Below are 19,014 nucleotides of genomic sequence, written 5' to 3' on the forward strand. Positions count from 1 at the left end.
GTTGGGAATATTTACTCTGGCACTGGTAAATGTTACAAATTTCTCTAAGTCTAAACAAATTTCTGGCATTTTGTCCTTTGCACTTTGAGTGTCAGATCATACTTCTAGCAGTTTCTTTACTAAAAGTGTGCTGCAGTTACCACTTGCTCTCCCTTTCTGCCACAGCCGCTTCACTGTGATGGTAACTGGCGCTCAGTCTCTAGAATGATGACTGCTGTGCTCCCACAGCCAAGCTACTCCACGGCTCGTTATTATCACATCACTTTCAGAGGGATCACTTTTGTTTATCTGACTTTCGTCTTTGCTAAATTACTCTTTTACTTACTATACTATGGTCACTAACATTTGGTGTGTTGTTAGGGGTCTAGTGTTAACTAAACCAGGTAACTGAACTCTCTGAACAAAGGAAGTAAGCAAAGAGTATGCACACATTCCATACACATACCAAGATTCTCCCCCACCCTTCTCCCCGTCCCATGTGATTAACAGTGAAAAGAACTTTCTTCTGGGAGAAAAAAAACAATTTCAAAAGTATTTAATACTTTATTTTTCTTTAGAGAATATTCAGCTAAAGCTAAAGCCAAGTATTAAGTCGGGGGGGGAGGGTTGTTTGTGGTAGCCTTGGCTATCCTGGAACTTGTAGACCACATTGGCCTCAAACTCAGAGATCCACCTGGGATTAAAGGCATATGCTACCACTTCCCAGCAAATATGAAGTCTTGAGTATTCTATTTGTCCTTTTTTCTCTACAAACTTCATAATTTAAAATTTTCATTACTTGAAAATAAAACCAAAAAAATACATTCACTTAAAAATTTTACTTTTTAATGATTTTTTTTAAAATATGCATTGATGTTTGCCTACATGTATGTCTTTGTGAAGATATCAGATCCCCTGGACCTGGAGTTAAAGGCAGTTGTGAATTGCCATGTGGGTTCTAAGACTTGAACCTGGGTCCTCTGGAAGAGCAGCCAGTGCTCTTAACCTTTGAACCATATCTCCAGCCCCTGAAAAATATTTTTATGAACAGGTAGAAAGGTAGTAGAACAACTTCATTTACAAGTTGTTTAATAAATAGGCTTATAAGAAATCCATCTACATTTTACAACCCTCTATTGAGTGGTATTGTTGAGTTTTGCAATTAATATCTGCTTCTAAATCTTACCTGAATATCAGTTAAGTGCAACATTGTCTTCTTATAAGAAAGAACATCAAAATCTGTGGCTTTCCAGATTGCATGATTAAAAAATTCACCTACTTTCATCTTTTTGGTAATGACGACAAGATAATTACCTGAAAAAAAATAGCCAAACATAAATAGATAGACAGACTGATAGACAGACTAGATAGATAGATAGACAGACAGACAGACAGATAATGGCAGGGTGGGGCTGGGAACTAAGGTCAGTGGTAGAGCCTGTGTTCAGCACCTATGAGACCCTGGGTTTGAGTCCTAGCATATCACAGAAACAACACAAAAAAACAGAAAGCACAAAGTTAACTGTCCTTATTTGTAAACTGTAAAGCTTAACAAAATGAGACTGCACTGAGCTACTCTGGTGAAAGGCCTGGTTTTTGTTTTTAAGCATTTTTTAAATTTATGACTACAAAGAATAACACATCATTTAGAAAAAAAAATCCTATTAAAAGGACAATTTTTTTCTTCAAGAAGATAAAAGCAAACCTTTTAATAACCAAAAAATTGAGCTTAGCTGGTGGAGAGTAAAGAGTAATCCCCTCTACAGCCTTTCTTTGTCCTTCTCATTGCTCTAAATGTGCTGCAGCAGTGTACCTAACTAAATATAGATACTGTGAACCGACAAAGGAGCAGTTAGAAATCAACACCATAACAGCCCATGCACAATATATCAGTCTTTACCCTTTCCTCACCACTAAACACAGTTCCCTCACTCTTCTGTGAAACTAAAGAGAGAAGCTGGGATCTTACACAGGACAGACAAATATTACCATCAACCTATAATCCCAGCTTTCATTATATTAATATTTAAGATCTATCTGTTCAGTGTCCTAGCTCCAACTGCCCTGCCTAGAGGTTTTACTGTATCGAAATCTCTCCTAGAAGCTGTCACACTGTGCTACAGTATCTTATTATTGTATACCTCTATCACTAGATTGTGAACTGCAAAAAAAGAGGAACATTTGAAATCTTTTATAATTCAACATCTAGCACTGTGACTGAAATAAAAACAAAGCAAAAACTTTTTAAACGTTCAATTAAAAGGAAATTAAAGTGAAAATCCACCTTCTTGCACATGCCTATAATCCCAGCCCTTGGGAGGCAGAGGCAGGATACTGAGCTGAAAGCCAGCCTTGAATATTGAGCTCAAGACCAGCTAAAGCTCTAGATTAAGACCATATCTCAAACAAGAATCTTCTTAATAACTCAAACCAAGTATCACACTATAACATATGCTGTAATATTAGATTAAACTTAAGATATAGAATATTCTGATAAATCAATGTATTAAAATTTTTTAAATGGTGTTGGAGAGATGGCACAGGTGTTAAAAGCACTGTCTGTTCTTCCAGAAGTCCTGAGTTCAACTCCCAACAACCACATGGTGCCTCACAACCATCTACACTGTAATCTGATTCCCTCTTCTGGCATCTAGGCATACATGCAGATAGAATACTCATACATAAAATAAATAAAATCTTAAAAACTTTTAAATGGAGCCAGGAGTGGTGGTGCATGCCTGTAATCCCAGCACTCAGGAAGACAGAAGCAGGCGGATCGCTGTAAGTTCAAGGCCAGCCTGATCTACAAAGCTCATCCAGGACAGCCAAGCTACACAGAGAAACCCTGTCTCAAAAATCATCCCCCCCACACAAAAAAGGGCCAGGCACGGTGGTACATGCTTTTACTTCCAGCACTTGGAAGGCAGAGGTAGGAGAAGCTCTGAGAGTTACAGATCAGCCTGATCTATATAGCTACTTCTAGGACAGCTAGGACTATACAGAGAAACCCTGTCTCAAACAAACAACTAAAATTAAATGATTTCAGAATTTATGAAAATTTATGAGCTTTCAACTCTAGTTAGAATAAAATCAAACACGAAACCTTCATCTTAAAAAGAATACTTCAGGGGGAAAAAAGAATTCTTTAGGATGATAAATTTAACTGTTTAGGGAATATTTTTATAAACTAAAGACAAATACCTAACAGAGAGTTAATGACAGGGAGAACACTTTTTCTCATTATCTAATGTTACTAATTTAATTACCTTCTTTGCCCATGTTGGTTTATTTTCTCTTCCATGTTGGTTTATTTTCTCTTACCTGCCACCAGATGGATTGTGCCCAGTATCCCAAATATTGGTCTCGTAACAGCTGAAGGAGGTATATCTTTTTTGACTAAAAAAAAAAAAAAAAGAAAGAAAGGAAAGAAAAAGAAAAGCTTACCAACAAAATAGAAATTTAGCTTAAGTAACTTCAAGTAAATAAAATTGCATAATTTATTCTAAAAAATAGTATTTTTTTCATTACTGTCAGAACTCCATTTTTGCAGAACATAAAATAAAGTCCATGTGCTATTAAAAGAAGATGGTGTCAAAAACAGCATACTTCAGTTTCTTCATCAGGCAAACTATGGGTAATTTCTAATGTTGCCAGACTAAATACTATCTATCCCTTTAAGAGTAAGTAGAAGAAAGAATTTGAAACAAGAGTTTCACATTCACATACTACTAGCAAAATATAGAACTAGAACTGCCCATCCATGACTGAGATTCAAGTGAAGGAAAAAAAACCTTCTTCCTCCTATGTCTAGCAACAGTGTACACAAGCAGGCAACATACTAACTTTGATTTTTATCAGTGATGTCTGTTACCAATAAAACTGTATGCCAGAGACTGCATTTCAGAATTGTTAACTCTCAGCCAGTATGTTTCACAAAACACATTTTGTGGTACTCTTGTTTAAGAAATAATGCCCCAAAGGCAGGTGGGAGAATTCCAGCTCAAACAAGATTGTTTTGCTTGATTCAAATTCAAATACCACTATTTATCTCTCACACAGTCACATGAGAACAGCACTCAAGTGACTGACAGTAAAAGAAAACAGTCACTCTCTAACACAAGGTTCTCCTTGCTTTTATATACTTTAATTTGGCTTGAACTGGCTCATTTTGTCATTAGAGACTACCTATCAGGAAGTAGATGCAGAAGGATCCAGAGTTCTGGGTCAGCCTAAACTACATAATGAATTCTAGGACAGGACTGGCCTAGAACAAAAGCCTTTCTCAAAAAATTAAATTAATTCTGATAGCAAGAGTTAAGTTTTCTAATAAGAAGGCACTCAAAGAGCCTCATAATAATGTACCATAGACAGTCTTAATCACTACAATCTCAGCACTAAATCATTCCGTGATACTCTGAAACTAGCTATACCTACCTGCAAGGGTGACCTCTGTGGACACTCGGTCAATGGTGAGTACATCATCTGCTCCATCATCACAAGCTTCCACATAAAACTTTTCAGGTGTAATATGCCTAAAAAGAAATTGGCAGACATAGACAAGTCAAATAAAATCAAGACTTAAATTATTACAACAGTTTTAATGCAGCAAATTTTCTACTTCTAAATAAATAGTACTAAATTCACTATCCTTATACATTCACTTCAATTCTTTTCATTGTGTATTTAATGCTTTTAAGATTTTAATTTGCCATAAAGCCATCAATTTGAATCACTTATAATAATCATCTTCTCTAATGTACCACATTCAGCATCACAGAAAAGGCAACACAGCACAGTAACAGCACAACAGACAGAGCTGGACTACGTGCTGTGGACCTCAGACAAGTAATCTTCTTTTTTTTCCAGTTCTTTTTCAATTCCTTATAATAGAGGAATTACCACAAGTACGGTATGTATAGTGAGAATTTTTGTTTTCTTTAAAGACACAGAAATGTTTGTTTTAATCCCAGGTGTAGGACATGGGCTGCTTCACACTGTCCACAGCAGCTGACTATGATTTGTCTCTGGCAGGGGCATGATTCTGCCAGCTGCAGATAGTTTACACTTGGAATTCTGGGAACTTATAAATGCCAGAGCCTCGAGAGAGGTAGCCCCATACTGCTGCTTTCTGCTGTTACTGCTTGGAGGTAGCCAGCCGACAGAGACTAAACTTGTCCAAAGTACTCATCAGCCCTAATCAGCAGGAAGTAGGCCAACGATGTTGATGCCCCTTTCCCCCTTAACCTTTCTCTTCTACCTAGTTGCTGGGAGTTGGAAGGGATGGGGTGCTGTAGGGAAGTAGGAAAAAGAACCCAATAAAGAAGCCAAAACTCTGGCTGCAGCATGAATTAAATAAACCAATTTTTGGTACTCATATTAAGCACACACTAAATAAGATGTTATATTAAGGTTTAGGGATATAGTTCAGTGGACAAGTACTTCCCTTACATGTGCAAGGGCCTCTGTTTAATCCCAAGGACTTAAAAAAAAAATTTTTTTTTTTTTGAGACAGGGTTTCTCTGGGTAATCCCTACCTGTCCTGGAACTCACTCTGTAGACCAGAATGACTTTAAACTCAGAGAGAGGCGCCTGCCTCTGCCTCCCAAGGGCCAGGATCAAGGGTGTGCGCCACCAATTTCAGGCAAGGGCTAAATTTTTAAAATACATATCTAAAACAGATTAGCATTAGCTAAAAATATTAAATTGTTTAAAATACTTACTTTTTTGTTTAAAAATGTGATTGTTGATTACTGTATATGTATGTATGTATATACATACATACACACACACACACCTATCTATCTTTTCCTGAAAAACTTCTATTTCATAAAAAAGACAATAAAATAAAAGGGACAGAAAATGGGAACCCACTTTAGTACATAACTTGGTACCCAACAATGAAATAGTTGGTTCCTGAAGAGATCAGCTGGACAGCTGTGCCAAGCAGCTCGGCATAGCTGGGAACTGAAGAACTGTGAAGAATTACAAACAGGAAGGAAAAAGGTGGCCAGCAGTGCATACGAAGTAGACCTCACCTGGAGAACTGAGGCTGCTGCCACTACAGGCGGGGTTCAAAGTCCTCCCCAGACACACACCCCCACAAAGCCCCCACTAATCTTTATTGCTGATGCACCAGACTTTCAAAGTTTTGTGTGTGATAGCAACCTCAGGCCTTCCCCTTCTTTTCCCACTTAGGTTTTCTTTTTTTTTTTTTAAGAGTTAAAACAATATGCTTTATTTAACAGTTGCAGGTGATCCCATGAGTCAAGTGGTGGATATCCAGGACCCAGCAAGATCAGTGCAACCTCCAAGCTTCTCTTTCTGACTCCAATAGGGTGAGCACATCGCCCTCTCGAACTGGGCCTTTGACGTTTCGGATGATAGAGCGGCTGGTGTCATCCATAAATTCCACACGCACCTGCGTGCACTGTCCCTGCGAACCGGTTCTGCCCAGCACTTTGGTTACCCTGGCCAGCTTGATAGGCTGCACGCGACTCGTGTCCATGATGGCGGCAATCTGGCGGAGAGCCACTTAGGTTTTCTATTCCCATGATTCTGCCTCACTTTGTCTATGAGCAATCTTACACAGTTCAACAAAGCCATCACGAACATCATTTTCTATTGACCTAGAACATTATCTGGTGTTACAGAAATGTCTTATAGCAGAATTTTTATACTTAACTGTTTCTGAGTTTTCTGAGAAACACCCAATCCTCGATTATTCAAATATAACTAACATCCATTTATTGGTTAATAGCAACTAACTTGTTAACATTAGAATAAGGCTCCTTCGTTTTAAGGAGCATGTTAGAAAATGAAGCAAACCACTGTACAACAAAGAATGTAGATCTGCTTCAGATGTCACTATTAGTGTTTATAGTTCATTCCCTTTCGTTACCAGACATAGTCCACTAAATGGACACAGCACCATTTCTCATTTCCTTGTTGATAGGTATCTGAGCTGGCTTTTGGCTTTGGGGTTATTAGTAATGAAGGTGCTGCCATGAACAATCTTGCAAACATTCAGCAAATGTACTCCTATCTACTGAGTAACTTCCCAGAGTGCCATGGTCAGGTCCAACCAGGACTGTAAATGTATTTAACTTGTGCTAAAGAGGGAGAAAAATGGGAGATTGTGTACACAAGAAAATTCTATGGTGTGGTGGATGTGTTTGGGGGTTTTGGTTTTTGAAGACAGGGTTTCTGTGTACCCTTGGCTGTCCTAGACTCACTTTGTAGACCAGACTGGTCTCAAACTCACAGATATCCCCCTGCCTCTGCCTCCCTGAGTGCTGGGATTAAAGGTGTGTGTCATCATGCCTAGCTGTGTTCCTTATCTGAACACCAGCAGTGACGGTAAGAAAATCTCAATGTTTACCGAACTGTATACTTTTAAATATGTGCCATTAGCTGTGTGAACTAAATGTCAATATTCAATAAATATTTCTAATAAAAAGAAAACAAAAAAGTCCTAAAGAAAAACAAAGGATTTCCTGTCTATCTCATCATAGGAAGTGTCTGAGTTAAGGTTTTTATTACTCTGATGAAATAACCATGACCAAAAACTTGAGGAGAAAAGGGTTTGTTTCATCTGACAGCTCACCGTCCATCATCACCCAGGGAAGCCAGAGCCGGAACTCAAACAGGTCAGGAACCTGGAGGTAGAAGCTAGCACAGAGGATGGCAGGAGTCTTCCTTCCTAGCTTGCCCAGCCTAGCTTCCTTACAGCACCCAGGACCACCCAGAGGTGCCATCGCAGACAAACACTAATTAAGAAAATACACTACAGACCTGGCAAGAGGCCAAATTCAGGGATTAAAAGTCCCTATCCCCCAAATGATTCTAGCTTGTACTGAACTGACATAAAACTAGCCAGCACAGACAGCTAACTGTAACTAGTCCCAAGTCACTTCAAACACTGGTTTTCAAGAGCCAGGGCAAGGTGGCAAACGCCTGTGGTTCTAACAGCTGGGGCCTGAGGCAAGAGTATCACTGCATTTAAGCCCCACCTAAGCCCCACTGTAAGAGCCTGCTCACCTCCCACAATTTCATCCCACATTGGAAGACATTTTATGTATGCCTTAGCTATATTCCTAGTGTAACATTTACTGAGTAATGTTCATTTAAAAAGTATGTGGTAAGCATTACACCAGCCTGGGGACTAGAAGACAGGTAATAAATAAAATATATAACACACAAAACATTTTAAGTAAACTCAAACCTGAAAAATGGACTTCTTTATAAAGTTTTTTGAAAGTGTTCTCCCTAAACAAAGATGGCATTTTGAGAAGCTTCATTATTTAGAGTCCATCCAGGCCACAAGGTCTTCCTTTACTCACTGCTTGTAAAGATAAACTGTTATATGGAACTGAGTGAAATATTTCCTTCCCAAATTGCTCTTGGTTATAGCGTTTAATCAGAGCAATAATAGCCCTAAGTAAGACAGCATCAAAACATTTCAACACTGTCTTAGAAGTAGTCAACCTGAAAAGGCTTGGAGGTGAGTGACCAAAAATACACAGAGATGTTTTCTTGACTATGCTCTTTGCTAGCTCCATAATGCTGGCTGGGTTTTGAATATCTTCTCAGAGCTTATCTGAAAAGTCCCTGGACCACAAAATTTACTTTCTAGTAGGAGGCAAACACTACATAGAGAAGTAACTCAATAATTTTAGAGAGGAGAAAACCCTGTGAAGAAAATATAGGTAGGTTGGGGAAATTGGTGACACAGGTTAACAATATGACAATATGTTTAAGGATTAAGCAAAACTATATATAAAAGCTGTGGGGCACAAAGAAAATACATTTATGTTCTTAAGCCTGAGGATGACTATGCTGACATCTACCTCACAGAGTAACAGTCACATGGGCATGTTTAGGATAATAAATGCTGACTCATAGGGATGAGACAGTATGCTGTATAGGTCAGGCTGACTTTGAATCTGATCCTCTAGCACCTAGAGGAGCTTTTTATCCTTACTACGGCTTTTAAAACTCTTATGTAGTTATACCTGTGCAACAGTATTAATGTGTAAGTAAGAGGATAGCCTCAAACGTCAGTCCTGGATTTCCACACTGTTTAGGACAGGATTTCCTATTGTTGCCAGTCCACATGCCAGTTAACTGGTCTGTAAGCCTCTGGAAGTTCTCTTGTCTCTGTCTCCCATTTCGCTGAAGGAGCACTAGGATCACAGGCATACATTTGCTTGGCTTTTCATGGGTTCTTGGAATCTGAACCCACACCAAGCACTTTACCCACTGAGTCAATTTTTTTTTAAGATTGATTATTATGTATACAGTTTTCTGTCTGCATGTAAGCTTGGAGGTCAGAAGAGGGTACTAGATATTATTATAGATGATTGTGAGCCACCATGTGGTTGCTGGGAACTAAACTCAGGACCTCTGGAAGAGCAACCAGTGCTCTTAACCTCTGAGCCCCCACTGAGCCTATTTAAGCCCCAAAATAACATCCTTTAACACAGGAGAAAAACTGCACATTTTCATAATAGGACTCCTAACGTAAAAACAAAAAAGGTATTCAATTAATGTTTTAAAGAAATACTAAATAGAAGATACTGTTTTTTTTTTTTTTTGCCATAGAAAATACCTAAGCATTAAAAAAAAAAGAAAAGAAAAGAAAATACCTAAGCAATTTTGATAGAACAACACTGGAATCAAGTTATATCTAATTTAAACATATCATCTGAACAGGTAAATAAGATGTAAGAACAATCTTAGCTGCTTAGCTAAGCTTTAATAACTCCAGTTGTGTTTACATGATTTTATTATATGTGTATTATTTCAGTAATATTCCTAAAGGAAAAAATACCTACATCTCATACTTTAACTCTAGAGTGAAAAAAAAAAAAAAAAAAAACAATCTGTCTATTCCCATTAACAGCAAATTAATACTGAAAGGCCCCAAATACTCCAGCTTACCTGGATAGAACTTTTACCAATAGAAACCTACATATTTCCAAGAAACACTTCAAATCAGAATACAACAAAACTCATAGTTTCATAAATATCAGAATTTTTAAGGGGGTATTTCTTCTTAACATTTCTTGATTGTATGAGTGTGTGTGCAGGTCAAGGTGAGCATGGGAAGGCCAGAGGCCAACTTGTGAGAGGTGAGTCTCTCCTTCCAGCACTCAGGTCCTAGAGATCAATAGAATTAGAGTATTGAATACTTGCACAAATTTGTAAGACAAAAGCCTAGCTCAACAAAAACTGAAGGATGAACAGTAATCTATTCTGCTATGTGAGAGGAAAGAAAGTTTCAGTGCCATAATTTCTCTCATTGGTGCTGGACTTTAATCAAGTGAAATGTATCAATAAAAGTTTGATTAACTAAAAATACTATTCTTGGCTTGGATTGAAAACGATGATGTCAGCTGACATTTCTAAGGGCAGCAACGACGACTGAGAACACTATTCACAGAAGATAGTGTCATTTGCTCTTGCTGTCCTCTTTTCAGCTGTTCATTCCTTACTACTCATTAACTGGCCTTAACCCTGATCTGAACTATAGCTGCCTCACGTAGTAAATTTTGTAACGTAAATTTTTATGTTCCCTAGACTTCATTTCAAAAGCTGATGAGATTTTTTAAAAAGTACTTATAGTCAAAAATAACTATATTCTGTGATGCAATTTTTTGCTGACGTGCATGGTTTTACTGCAATTAAATCTTCACCAGTGGCCACTCTCTGTAGACAGAGATATTGGCCTTAATCTATCTGCCTTGGTTTTTCTCATACAAGAAGTGAAAGCTCAATCCTTTGGGGGGAGGAGGGGATGTTTAGTCAGCAAAAATCTGCATTATCTTTCATGAGGTTCTTGCTGATGTTTTCAATTGTCTTAGTGACAGTGAACAATTTCTTTTTAGTTTTTTTGTATTTATTTTCTATTTATAAACATTCTGCCTGCATATATGTCTACATACCGGAAGAGGTCACTATATCTCATTATATGATGGTTCTGAGCCATCATGTGGTTGCTGGGAATTGAACTCAGGACCTTTGGAAGAACAGCCAGCCGGTGAGTGCTCTTAACCTCTGAGCCATCTCTCCAGATCAGAGTAAACAATTTTAAATATTATTTTCTTTTATTCTAGCCAAGAAAAATGTCACAAGTAATATAACAATGATCATTTAATATACTCAGAAATCAAATTGTGAACTAAAGCAGACTTCTAGGACATTTAGGACAAAGCTGACAGTGAGCTCCAGATCTGAGACAGTCTACTCCTTTTTTCTTTCTTTCTTTTCTCTTCCTTTCCCCTTCCTCTATCTATCTCCCTCTCTTCCTTTTGGTACCATAATTTGACAGGTCAAATTTCAAATCTGATTTAGGGAGAGTAGTATGTTCTCAGATGAGAAATTTAATTTTAATAAAGTATTGCTGAAGCCACTTTCTACCAGGAAACTTTCAAAATTAACCTATCAACAGGTTATACTGCACTCTCAAATAACAAATACATAGAACTGATAGACTTCATTGAAACCAAGATAAAGATTCTATCAGGTCTGTGACCCACACTATCTCAAGGTAGCTAGCTACTAAGTGACCCAACACAAGACTGTAAACTTAACTTACACTAACATTTTTTTTAACAATTAAAAAAAACCAAAACTCCTTGATTACAAAGTTGTCAAGTAAAAATGTTGCAATGTAAAAGTTTTTCATGATCAAAAATTGATGGAAAAATTTATTGCAAAAAAAGTCTTTAGAGGTTAAACGTATTGTTCTTGTTAAAGAAAAATGATGTATTACATAACATTATAAGATCAAACACCATCATTTTCTTCCACTCTGAATTTCCAGTGTCTGAAATTATAATCCTAACCCTGTGCAACATACATACTGTATTTCAGGCCACAACTGACCTCTTCAAAGTCCTGTCAAATCACGATGAGGCTGTAGGCTTTTGTTACTGCCCAATCTGCTGCCCCTTAGTGCACTAAGTAAATGTTTCTTTCTGTTGCATCTTTTTTTAACTGTTAATTTTTTTTTTAATGTGTAGTGTATGTATTACTGTCAGCCAATTTCTCACCTCTTAAAATGGTAACTGCCAAGAGAAAAAAATGTCACAAAATTAGAACCCTGGTGAATTCCTAGTGGCACAATAAAATGGTGCAGCCAATGTCTGCTTTTCAAAAATCTAGAATTAGAATTGTCATTTGACCTTTTTTTTTTTTTTTTTTTTTGTAGTCTCACTATGGCACTCTGGCTTCCTGGAACTTGCTCTGTAGACCAAGCTTGCCTCTAACTTATAAAGATATGTCTGCCTCTGCCTCACTAGTACTGGATTAAAGGCATGCTCACCATGTCTGGCAGCAATTCTATGTTTGTGTATGTCTTAAAAATATCTAAAAGATGAGATACAAAATGAATAAACTGTAATTAATATATAAAAAATAAAAATTTAATTAAAAAATATCTAAAAGAAGTTAGGTGGTGGTAGCGCATACTGTTAATCCCAGCACTCAGGAGGCAGAACTCTTGAATTCAAGGTCAGCCTGGTCTATACAGTGAGTTCCAGGACAGCCAAGAATACACACAAAGACCCTGCCTCAAAAAACAAAACAAAACAAACAAAAAACCTAAAAGAAGAATCACCACATTTAAAACAGCTTAAGTCACAATAGCCAAAAATGTGCAACTAATCTAAATGCCCATCACTGGATAATGTGGCACACCGCAGCCGGGCCCTAAGTAACATGTTTATTTATTTACTTTATTTACTGTCGTTCTGAGATGGAATCTCAACATGGGTAAACAACTGAGGCTAGCCTCAGACTACTTGCTGATACTTCTCTTCCTCCCCTCCTCCCAAGTGCTGGGATGACAAGCACTGCCACATGGGCATTCTGCAGAGCACTCGGGTTAAGCATGCATTATATGTACATTAGTACAGGTCCTATGGTCTAAGCGTGTAATAGGGTATACCACTTCATCTGGAAAAAGCACACCCTGATACTCACAGAATGATGAAACTTGTCTAAGGACGCATTTCACACAATGCGTTCCCACTGCAGTGCAAGACAGGACTATCCATCACTAATGGTTAGTCAGCCTTGAAAAATAAAAGTCTGACACTTGCTACAAGATGGTTGAACGCTGAAGGCCTACAGGAAGGAAGTAAATCAGTCACGAGAGGAAAAATCCTAGGTCCATTTAAATGAGGCATCTGGAACGACAAGTTAAATCCTCAGGACCAGGAGAATGGTGGATGGGAAGGGATGGAGGAAGACAGTCAGTTAATGGGTAGAGCTGTAGTTTTGCCAAGAACTGAATACATAAAGATAGTTAAGATAGTACATTTTTAAAGCAGCTTTTTTAAAAGAATTATTTGTTAATTATGTATACAGTGTTCTGTCTGCACCTAAATTCTGTTTTCTATATGAAAGCCCATATGCATGTGTCCACTATTTTCTCTTAGAAGTAACTCAGTTTTTACACCTGGCTGTCCACAGACTGAGGAGAGAGCAATCTGATAAGAGGTCATTTGAATACTGCACTGTAATGGAAAGATCACTTAGAGTCTTGGCCAACTGGGTTCCCAGGTTGACTCTGCCAGGCTTAGTGTGTAAATTTTTTGACCAGGACACCACGCGACATTCTTCAGCGAGAGCAGACCAAATATCCACCTATGACTTCACAGAGGCACTGACAACATATACATGAAGGGACTTGGGCCTCTGATGCTTCAAAGGAACACATACCAAATTATCCCACTCGGTTCTTCATGAGGCAGTCTATACTAAAAGGTTCATTTACTCTGGAGATGTATGACATAATGTCCAAAGGTTATTTAATAGCCAAGCACTTCAATATTTAGATAAGTTATATACCAATACATCTATAATAAAGTAACTTTCTTTTCTTTCTTTCCTCTCCAAGACAGGGTTTCTCTCCGTAGTCCTGGCTGTCCTGGAATTCACTCTGTCGATCAGGCTGGCCTCTGCCCCTGCCTCTCCCAGTGCCTCTGCCTCCTCAGTACTGGGGTTAAAGGTAAGCACCACCACCGCCCAGGAAAGTAACTTTTCATATGGCTCCTTTTAGGCATTTTAAAAAGTGGCTACTATATCCCCCCATTCATAGATAAGTCAGCAACTAATTCAACCTACAAAGACCTCAAACAGAATATTCTCTGATCAAAGGTTATATATAAAAGTTTAAAATAGGAGGGCTAAAAAGAAGGGGCGAGAACAGGTTCTAACTCACAAATCCCTTGCTTAAAAACAAAAAGTTGCAATGAAATACTATCTTCACACTTAAGGATAAACTTCCCTTCTCTTTTACGTACACATTCACAGTGGTGTCTGCCTGTATTGAAGCCTGGACAGGAGAGGACGGTGAGGGTGAAGTATGAACATTCATATTTTGAAAAAAATCTTTCTAATTCTCAAGTTATCCATCTCAGTCATTCTCCGTTGAAGGAAAACTCAACGACATACGGTAACCTAAAGCGGAGCTGTTTCAAGCCAAGACTCCAAATCGCTTAAACACACCTGAGACCTAGTACAGGATCGTATTCAGCCCTTCAACAGCTATCAGGTGGACAATAACCTATTTGCCAGTAAAGCACACGTGACTCTGGCCCAACAAAGACCAAGACACTTTTGCTTCAACTGTCACCAATGAGGTGATTGCTCACTTTGCAAAGGAAAAATGGTTAAAGGAAGAAATGTGGAGGCAAGTGTGCAGGTGGGGTTCTCAAGGACTGAATCAGTGGAAGAGGCACAAAGGAACTGAAGAAATACCCAACGCTTTAGATGGCCTCCCTTCTAATTCTGGACTGTACTTTTCAGTTATTCACAAGGAACATCCAAACGACATCTGTTTCTCTGCAAACGAATTGGGATGTTAACAGGATATTTTAACTTAGCTTTTCAAAGTTATATGTGCTTCTTCTACTAAACGCATTCCCAAACTGTGGTCCGTGACTTTCACTCTCGAGGCAAATTATTAAAGCGATTAAGGAGAAGTTATTCCCCGACAAGAAAGAGCGAAGGTGTTGAGGGCTACAGCAGAGAAATAGCCCCCCCGCCTTTTAACCCAGGGCGAGCCAAAGAGCTTGTAAATGTCTATTTTATGCCCGCTAAACAACCAGAGGCTGGGTCTCCAATCCCAGCACCTGGGATCTCCTTAAAAAGCCAATTTTGCTGAGCCAAAATTAGAGGCGAGCCTCTCGCTGTCAACGCAGTCTGCTGAAATACGCACAGTAAATTCGACCAGCCCTTCGGACGACTGCCTAAATTTCTGCTGCACCCCAAGAAGGCCTCGTCATAGCGGCTCCCGGGCCCAGAAAGCCCAAGACCAAGAGGGAGGTTTGCTCCGCCGGCGGCCGCCGAGTCAGAAAGGCCTCTCCGAGAGGCCACCCCGGGGAAGCTGGCCGCAGCGTCTCCCGGGGCCCCGGGCTCCGGCACCGCTCGCTGCGCCAGGCCCGGCGGCCGGCGAGGCTGCGGGACGCGGGCCCTCGCGGCGGCCAGGCCGGACGGGAAGCCCCGCCGGCGAGCGCGGCCGCACGCGCCCGGCCCCCGCTCGCCCTCGGCCCCTCCTGCCAGCGGACTCACAGCTTGAGCTGCTCGTAGGCCGCCGCCGCCATCGCGCACCGACACCGCCTTCCTTCCGCTCCGCCCACAGAGCCCGCGGCCGCCGCGCCGCCGCTCTCCGGGTGCCGTCGCCCAGGCCCCCGCCCGGCCCGCGGGACCGCCTCTCAGCCGCGCACGGGAGCCGGCGGCGGACAAACCAGGGCGCCCGCCGCTGCGGGCCGCGCCCCCGACGCCGTGACGTCGCCTCTGCGAACCGGTGTGACGCGGGCGGCGGGCGGAGTCCGGCCGCGCCGCGCCGAGCCCTGAGGCGCCGCGAACCGCAGGAAGGTAGCACTGGGGCAGGAAGCGCGGAAACTGCGCGCTCGAAGATCAGCCATCGAGGAAAGCCCTTTGCCAGCACTGGGCCAGTGGCGCAATGGATAACGCGTCTGACTACGGATCAGAAGATTCTAGGTTCGACTCCTGGCTGGCTCGATGTGTGCACTTCCTTTTGCTCTCCCGCTACAGTTGGGTTGAAAGTTGCAGAGGCCTAATTGAGAAGGGTCATAGCTAAATGTCAAGGTCGACTTCCTAATTTTAATGTTGCTTTGCTCAAAATAGCACTTCTTAGTTGACTAAAACGGCTTACAGATCTACCAGCGTCCCTGTCCTTAAACTGCGCAGGGTCTGTAAACGGTGGAGTTTACACTCCCGAGAGCGGGGGTTTGCACCCAGGGACGTGCGCCGCCCGGGTCGGAAAATCTCGAGGATGGCGAAGGCCCTCGCAGGTGGAACTCGGCGGCACTGAAGAAGAGTGACCGGGCTGCGAACCTGGAACGCTAACAGGCGGCCTCGGCAGCTCCGTGTGCACGGCCGACCTGGCCTCCTCTTCACGAGGAAGCCTTAAAGCTCGCGGACTTCCGAGGTCCAGAAAAGCGAGTGTGCGGCCGTTAACGTGAGACCCGCGAAAACCAGGAACAGGTGTGACAGAGGGCCGGTCACTCGGTGATCGAGTTGTCCCTCGTAGCATAGCTTACTCCCCAAGTTCATTAACAATGTGTCCTGGGGCAGAATCAGCGGGGCAGGGGGTGCCGGGGCAGGGGGCGTGACTCACTCCCGCCGTCCTGACTGCTGGCTACAGACCAGGCTGGTCTGGAACGCGGAAAGATCTGCCTGCCTCGGCTTGCACAGTGCTGGAATTGAAGGCGCCGTACCCGGCTCTGTAGGCTTTTAATGAAGTTATGGTGGGGGTTTGTGGTTGGTTGGTTGGTTGGTTTGGTTTAGTTTGGTTTGGTTTTTTGAGACAGGGTTTCTCTGTGTAGTCGCTGGCCTTGAACTCAGATCTACCTGCCTCTGCCTGCCTGCTGGGATCAAAGGCATGAGCCACCACTAAGTTACAGTACTTTTGTTTGCCCTTTAATTTTTAATAATTAATAATTTAACAATTAATTAAATATTCCTTGAAGATACTACATAAGAAAACTAGGTATTTTAAGCATAACTTTTATCTTGGAAATATGAGCTGTTGGCAGTTTTAACACTTAAAAAATGATAGTTTGATTTTTTTTGAAGGGGAGGTGAAGTGGAGGGAGAAATGGTTTATACAAGACAGCGGGCCTTTACTTGACTGTGGACTTGAAACTCTTGATTCTCCTAAGATATGAGCATACACCACCACAACTGGCTCAAATGTTCTTACTTTAAGACTGGGAGGAGAGAAGGGAGGTAGCACCCTTGGGATATAAAGCAAATAAACTGAAATTTATATATATATAAATATATATAAACATATATATACATATATATAAACATATATATATAAACATATATAAACATATATATATATATATATATATATATATATATGCCTGACACAGTCAAAAGACTTGGTCTAAAGAAGTGCAGTGAGCTCTCAGGACATAGCTCTTTGTCAGTCAGAATTCCACAATGGACAGGGACAATGTGCATGAGGCCAGACCTTAGCAGAGAAGCTGTTGAGAACTGACAGCTGATGAGGAAAGAGTCGTTTTTCTTTGGGGATATTGTCACTGGTAGGTTGTGCGTGCTTCACACTCACGTGCATATGGATGACGCTAATTGTGGGTTACTGAAGGCGAGAACATGAAGTAGGGAAGGAGACATTGAGGTTCAGAGGGAGTTGGAGGGGTCAATGAGGGTGTGTGTGTGTGTGAGAGAGAGAGAGAGAGAGAGAGAGAGACTTTCAAAGAGTAAATAAATTTTAAAAGGAAAAGGATAAAATGGTTTGGGCTAGGTGGACTTTTTTGTTTTGTTTTTCAAGACAGTTTCTCTGTGTAGCCTTGACTGTCCTAGACTCACTTTGTAGACTAAGTGGACATTTTTTAAAGATCCATTTCATGGACATCTTGACGATTTTTGATACATATTTTCAAATTGCCCTCTGCTCAAGTTGTTAATTGAATTGTGGAAGAATGAAAACAATATACCTTCTGTCATCAGCATGTTTCCACACATGCTAAAGGACATTAGACATTTATGTATACATATAGATTAGATATCCACGCGGTGGCGTGTACCTATAATCCTAGAAGTAGAGACGAGCATTAATTTGGGGGCCCTGTATATAAATACATAAATAGGGCATCCACATACAAATATAGAAATAAATTGTAGTTTCTTGGCATTTTTCATAAAGGAAAAACACAACTTCCTTTTTACTTTTATTTCGTGACCTATTGATTATTTTCTCTTGGTATATTCAATTTTTTTCTCAAAAACTTGACCTTTAAAAAAAAGATTTATTTTTCATTTTGTGTATGTGTGTGTGTGCACATGCACTTGGGTTCAGGCACTTTAGGAGGCTAGAGGTGTGAGCTCCCCTGAAACTGGGTATGCACACCCACAGTGAGTGCTTGTGACAGAACTCAGGTCCTCAGCAAGAGCATATTAGCTCTTTGTTTGTTACACACGACTTTGTTCTTTACCCTTAGAATAGTTTAACTTAATTTTCACTCTTATATATTCACATTTACTATTAGTATATAGGTGCTTCTTAAAATTTGTTCTGTTCTGTTTGAAAGAAATGAAAATCCCAACCGTTCTATTTTACCAATAAGGACACAGGAGCCAGATGCTGGGGTGAAAACCTGCTAGCTCAGAGAGGCAAAGAAAGCACCCAGCTGACCTTCCTTCTCAGCTCATGTCCAGACGACAGAAAAAGCCCAAAAGTCTCACTAGCTCAGCTGACAACCCAGGACGGAAAGGCCAAAAAGCCCAAGGCCAGAGGCTTGCTGGCTCTAGCTCAAGGCCCCAAAGTCTGGAAAAGCCAGAGAGCTAAAGCCAACAGGCCAAAGCTCAAAAAGCCCCTTCTCCACACCTTCTTAACTACCCCTCAATTCTAAGTCCCTCCTCCTCTTTAATCCCTGTCAGCTGGCTTCTTGCTCCACCTCTTGACCTAGGGTTAACTTTATTAAATCCTGTGTACAGAAAAATCTTGGGTTAAAGGTGTGTGCAAGAGCT

At 40.6% G+C, this 19,014-nt stretch overlaps 2 protein-coding genes and 1 non-coding gene across 4 annotated transcripts in view; 1 reads left to right on the plus strand and 2 right to left on the minus strand.

Annotated features, from left to right (window-relative positions):
- The window catches only part of Sacm1l (SAC1 like phosphatidylinositide phosphatase), a 50,741-nt gene extending 35,015 nt beyond the window's left edge, over positions 1 to 15,726 (minus strand). Inside the window, exons 1-4 of one of the 2 annotated variants that reach the window (XM_060384992.1) lie at positions 15,559 to 15,726; positions 4,414 to 4,511; positions 3,301 to 3,375; positions 1,166 to 1,293 (exon numbers count right to left, since the gene is read on the minus strand). In XM_060384992.1, the coding sequence (XP_060240975.1) occupies positions 1,166 to 1,293; positions 3,301 to 3,375; positions 4,414 to 4,511; positions 15,559 to 15,590 (333 nt within the window). In that variant the 5' untranslated portion in view covers positions 15,591 to 15,726. Of the gene's footprint in view, positions 1 to 1,165; positions 1,294 to 3,300; positions 3,376 to 4,413; positions 4,512 to 15,205; positions 15,388 to 15,558 lie in introns of those variants that run through there. The other variant, XM_060384993.1, reaches the window with a different exon arrangement.
- On the minus strand, positions 6,199 to 6,524 carry LOC110554133 (small ribosomal subunit protein eS28-like). Its single transcript, XM_060384994.1, has one exon. It carries the CDS (start codon positions 6,482 to 6,484, stop codon positions 6,275 to 6,277), a length of 210 nt encoding a protein of 69 aa, XP_060240977.1. The 5' UTR covers positions 6,485 to 6,524; the 3' UTR covers positions 6,199 to 6,274.
- Positions 15,727 to 15,938: 212 nt separating the features above from the next.
- Trnar-acg (transfer RNA arginine (anticodon ACG)) lies at positions 15,939 to 16,011 on the plus strand. Its single transcript has one exon. It is a non-coding gene; the product is annotated as a tRNA-Arg (tRNA).
- Positions 16,012 to 19,014: the final 3,003 nt, after the last annotated feature.

The sequence above is a fragment of the Meriones unguiculatus genome, chromosome 6, assembly GCF_030254825.1.
Source record: "Meriones unguiculatus strain TT.TT164.6M chromosome 6, Bangor_MerUng_6.1, whole genome shotgun sequence".
In the NCBI taxonomy this organism is placed as follows: Eukaryota; Metazoa; Chordata; class Mammalia; order Rodentia; family Muridae; genus Meriones; species Meriones unguiculatus.

Bases quoted from the DNA above. Each gene is read 5' to 3' on its own strand.
- LOC110554133 (XM_060384994.1), bottom strand. From the start codon at position 6,484: ATGGACACGAGTCGCGTGCAGCCTATCAAGCTGGCCAGGGTAACCAAA.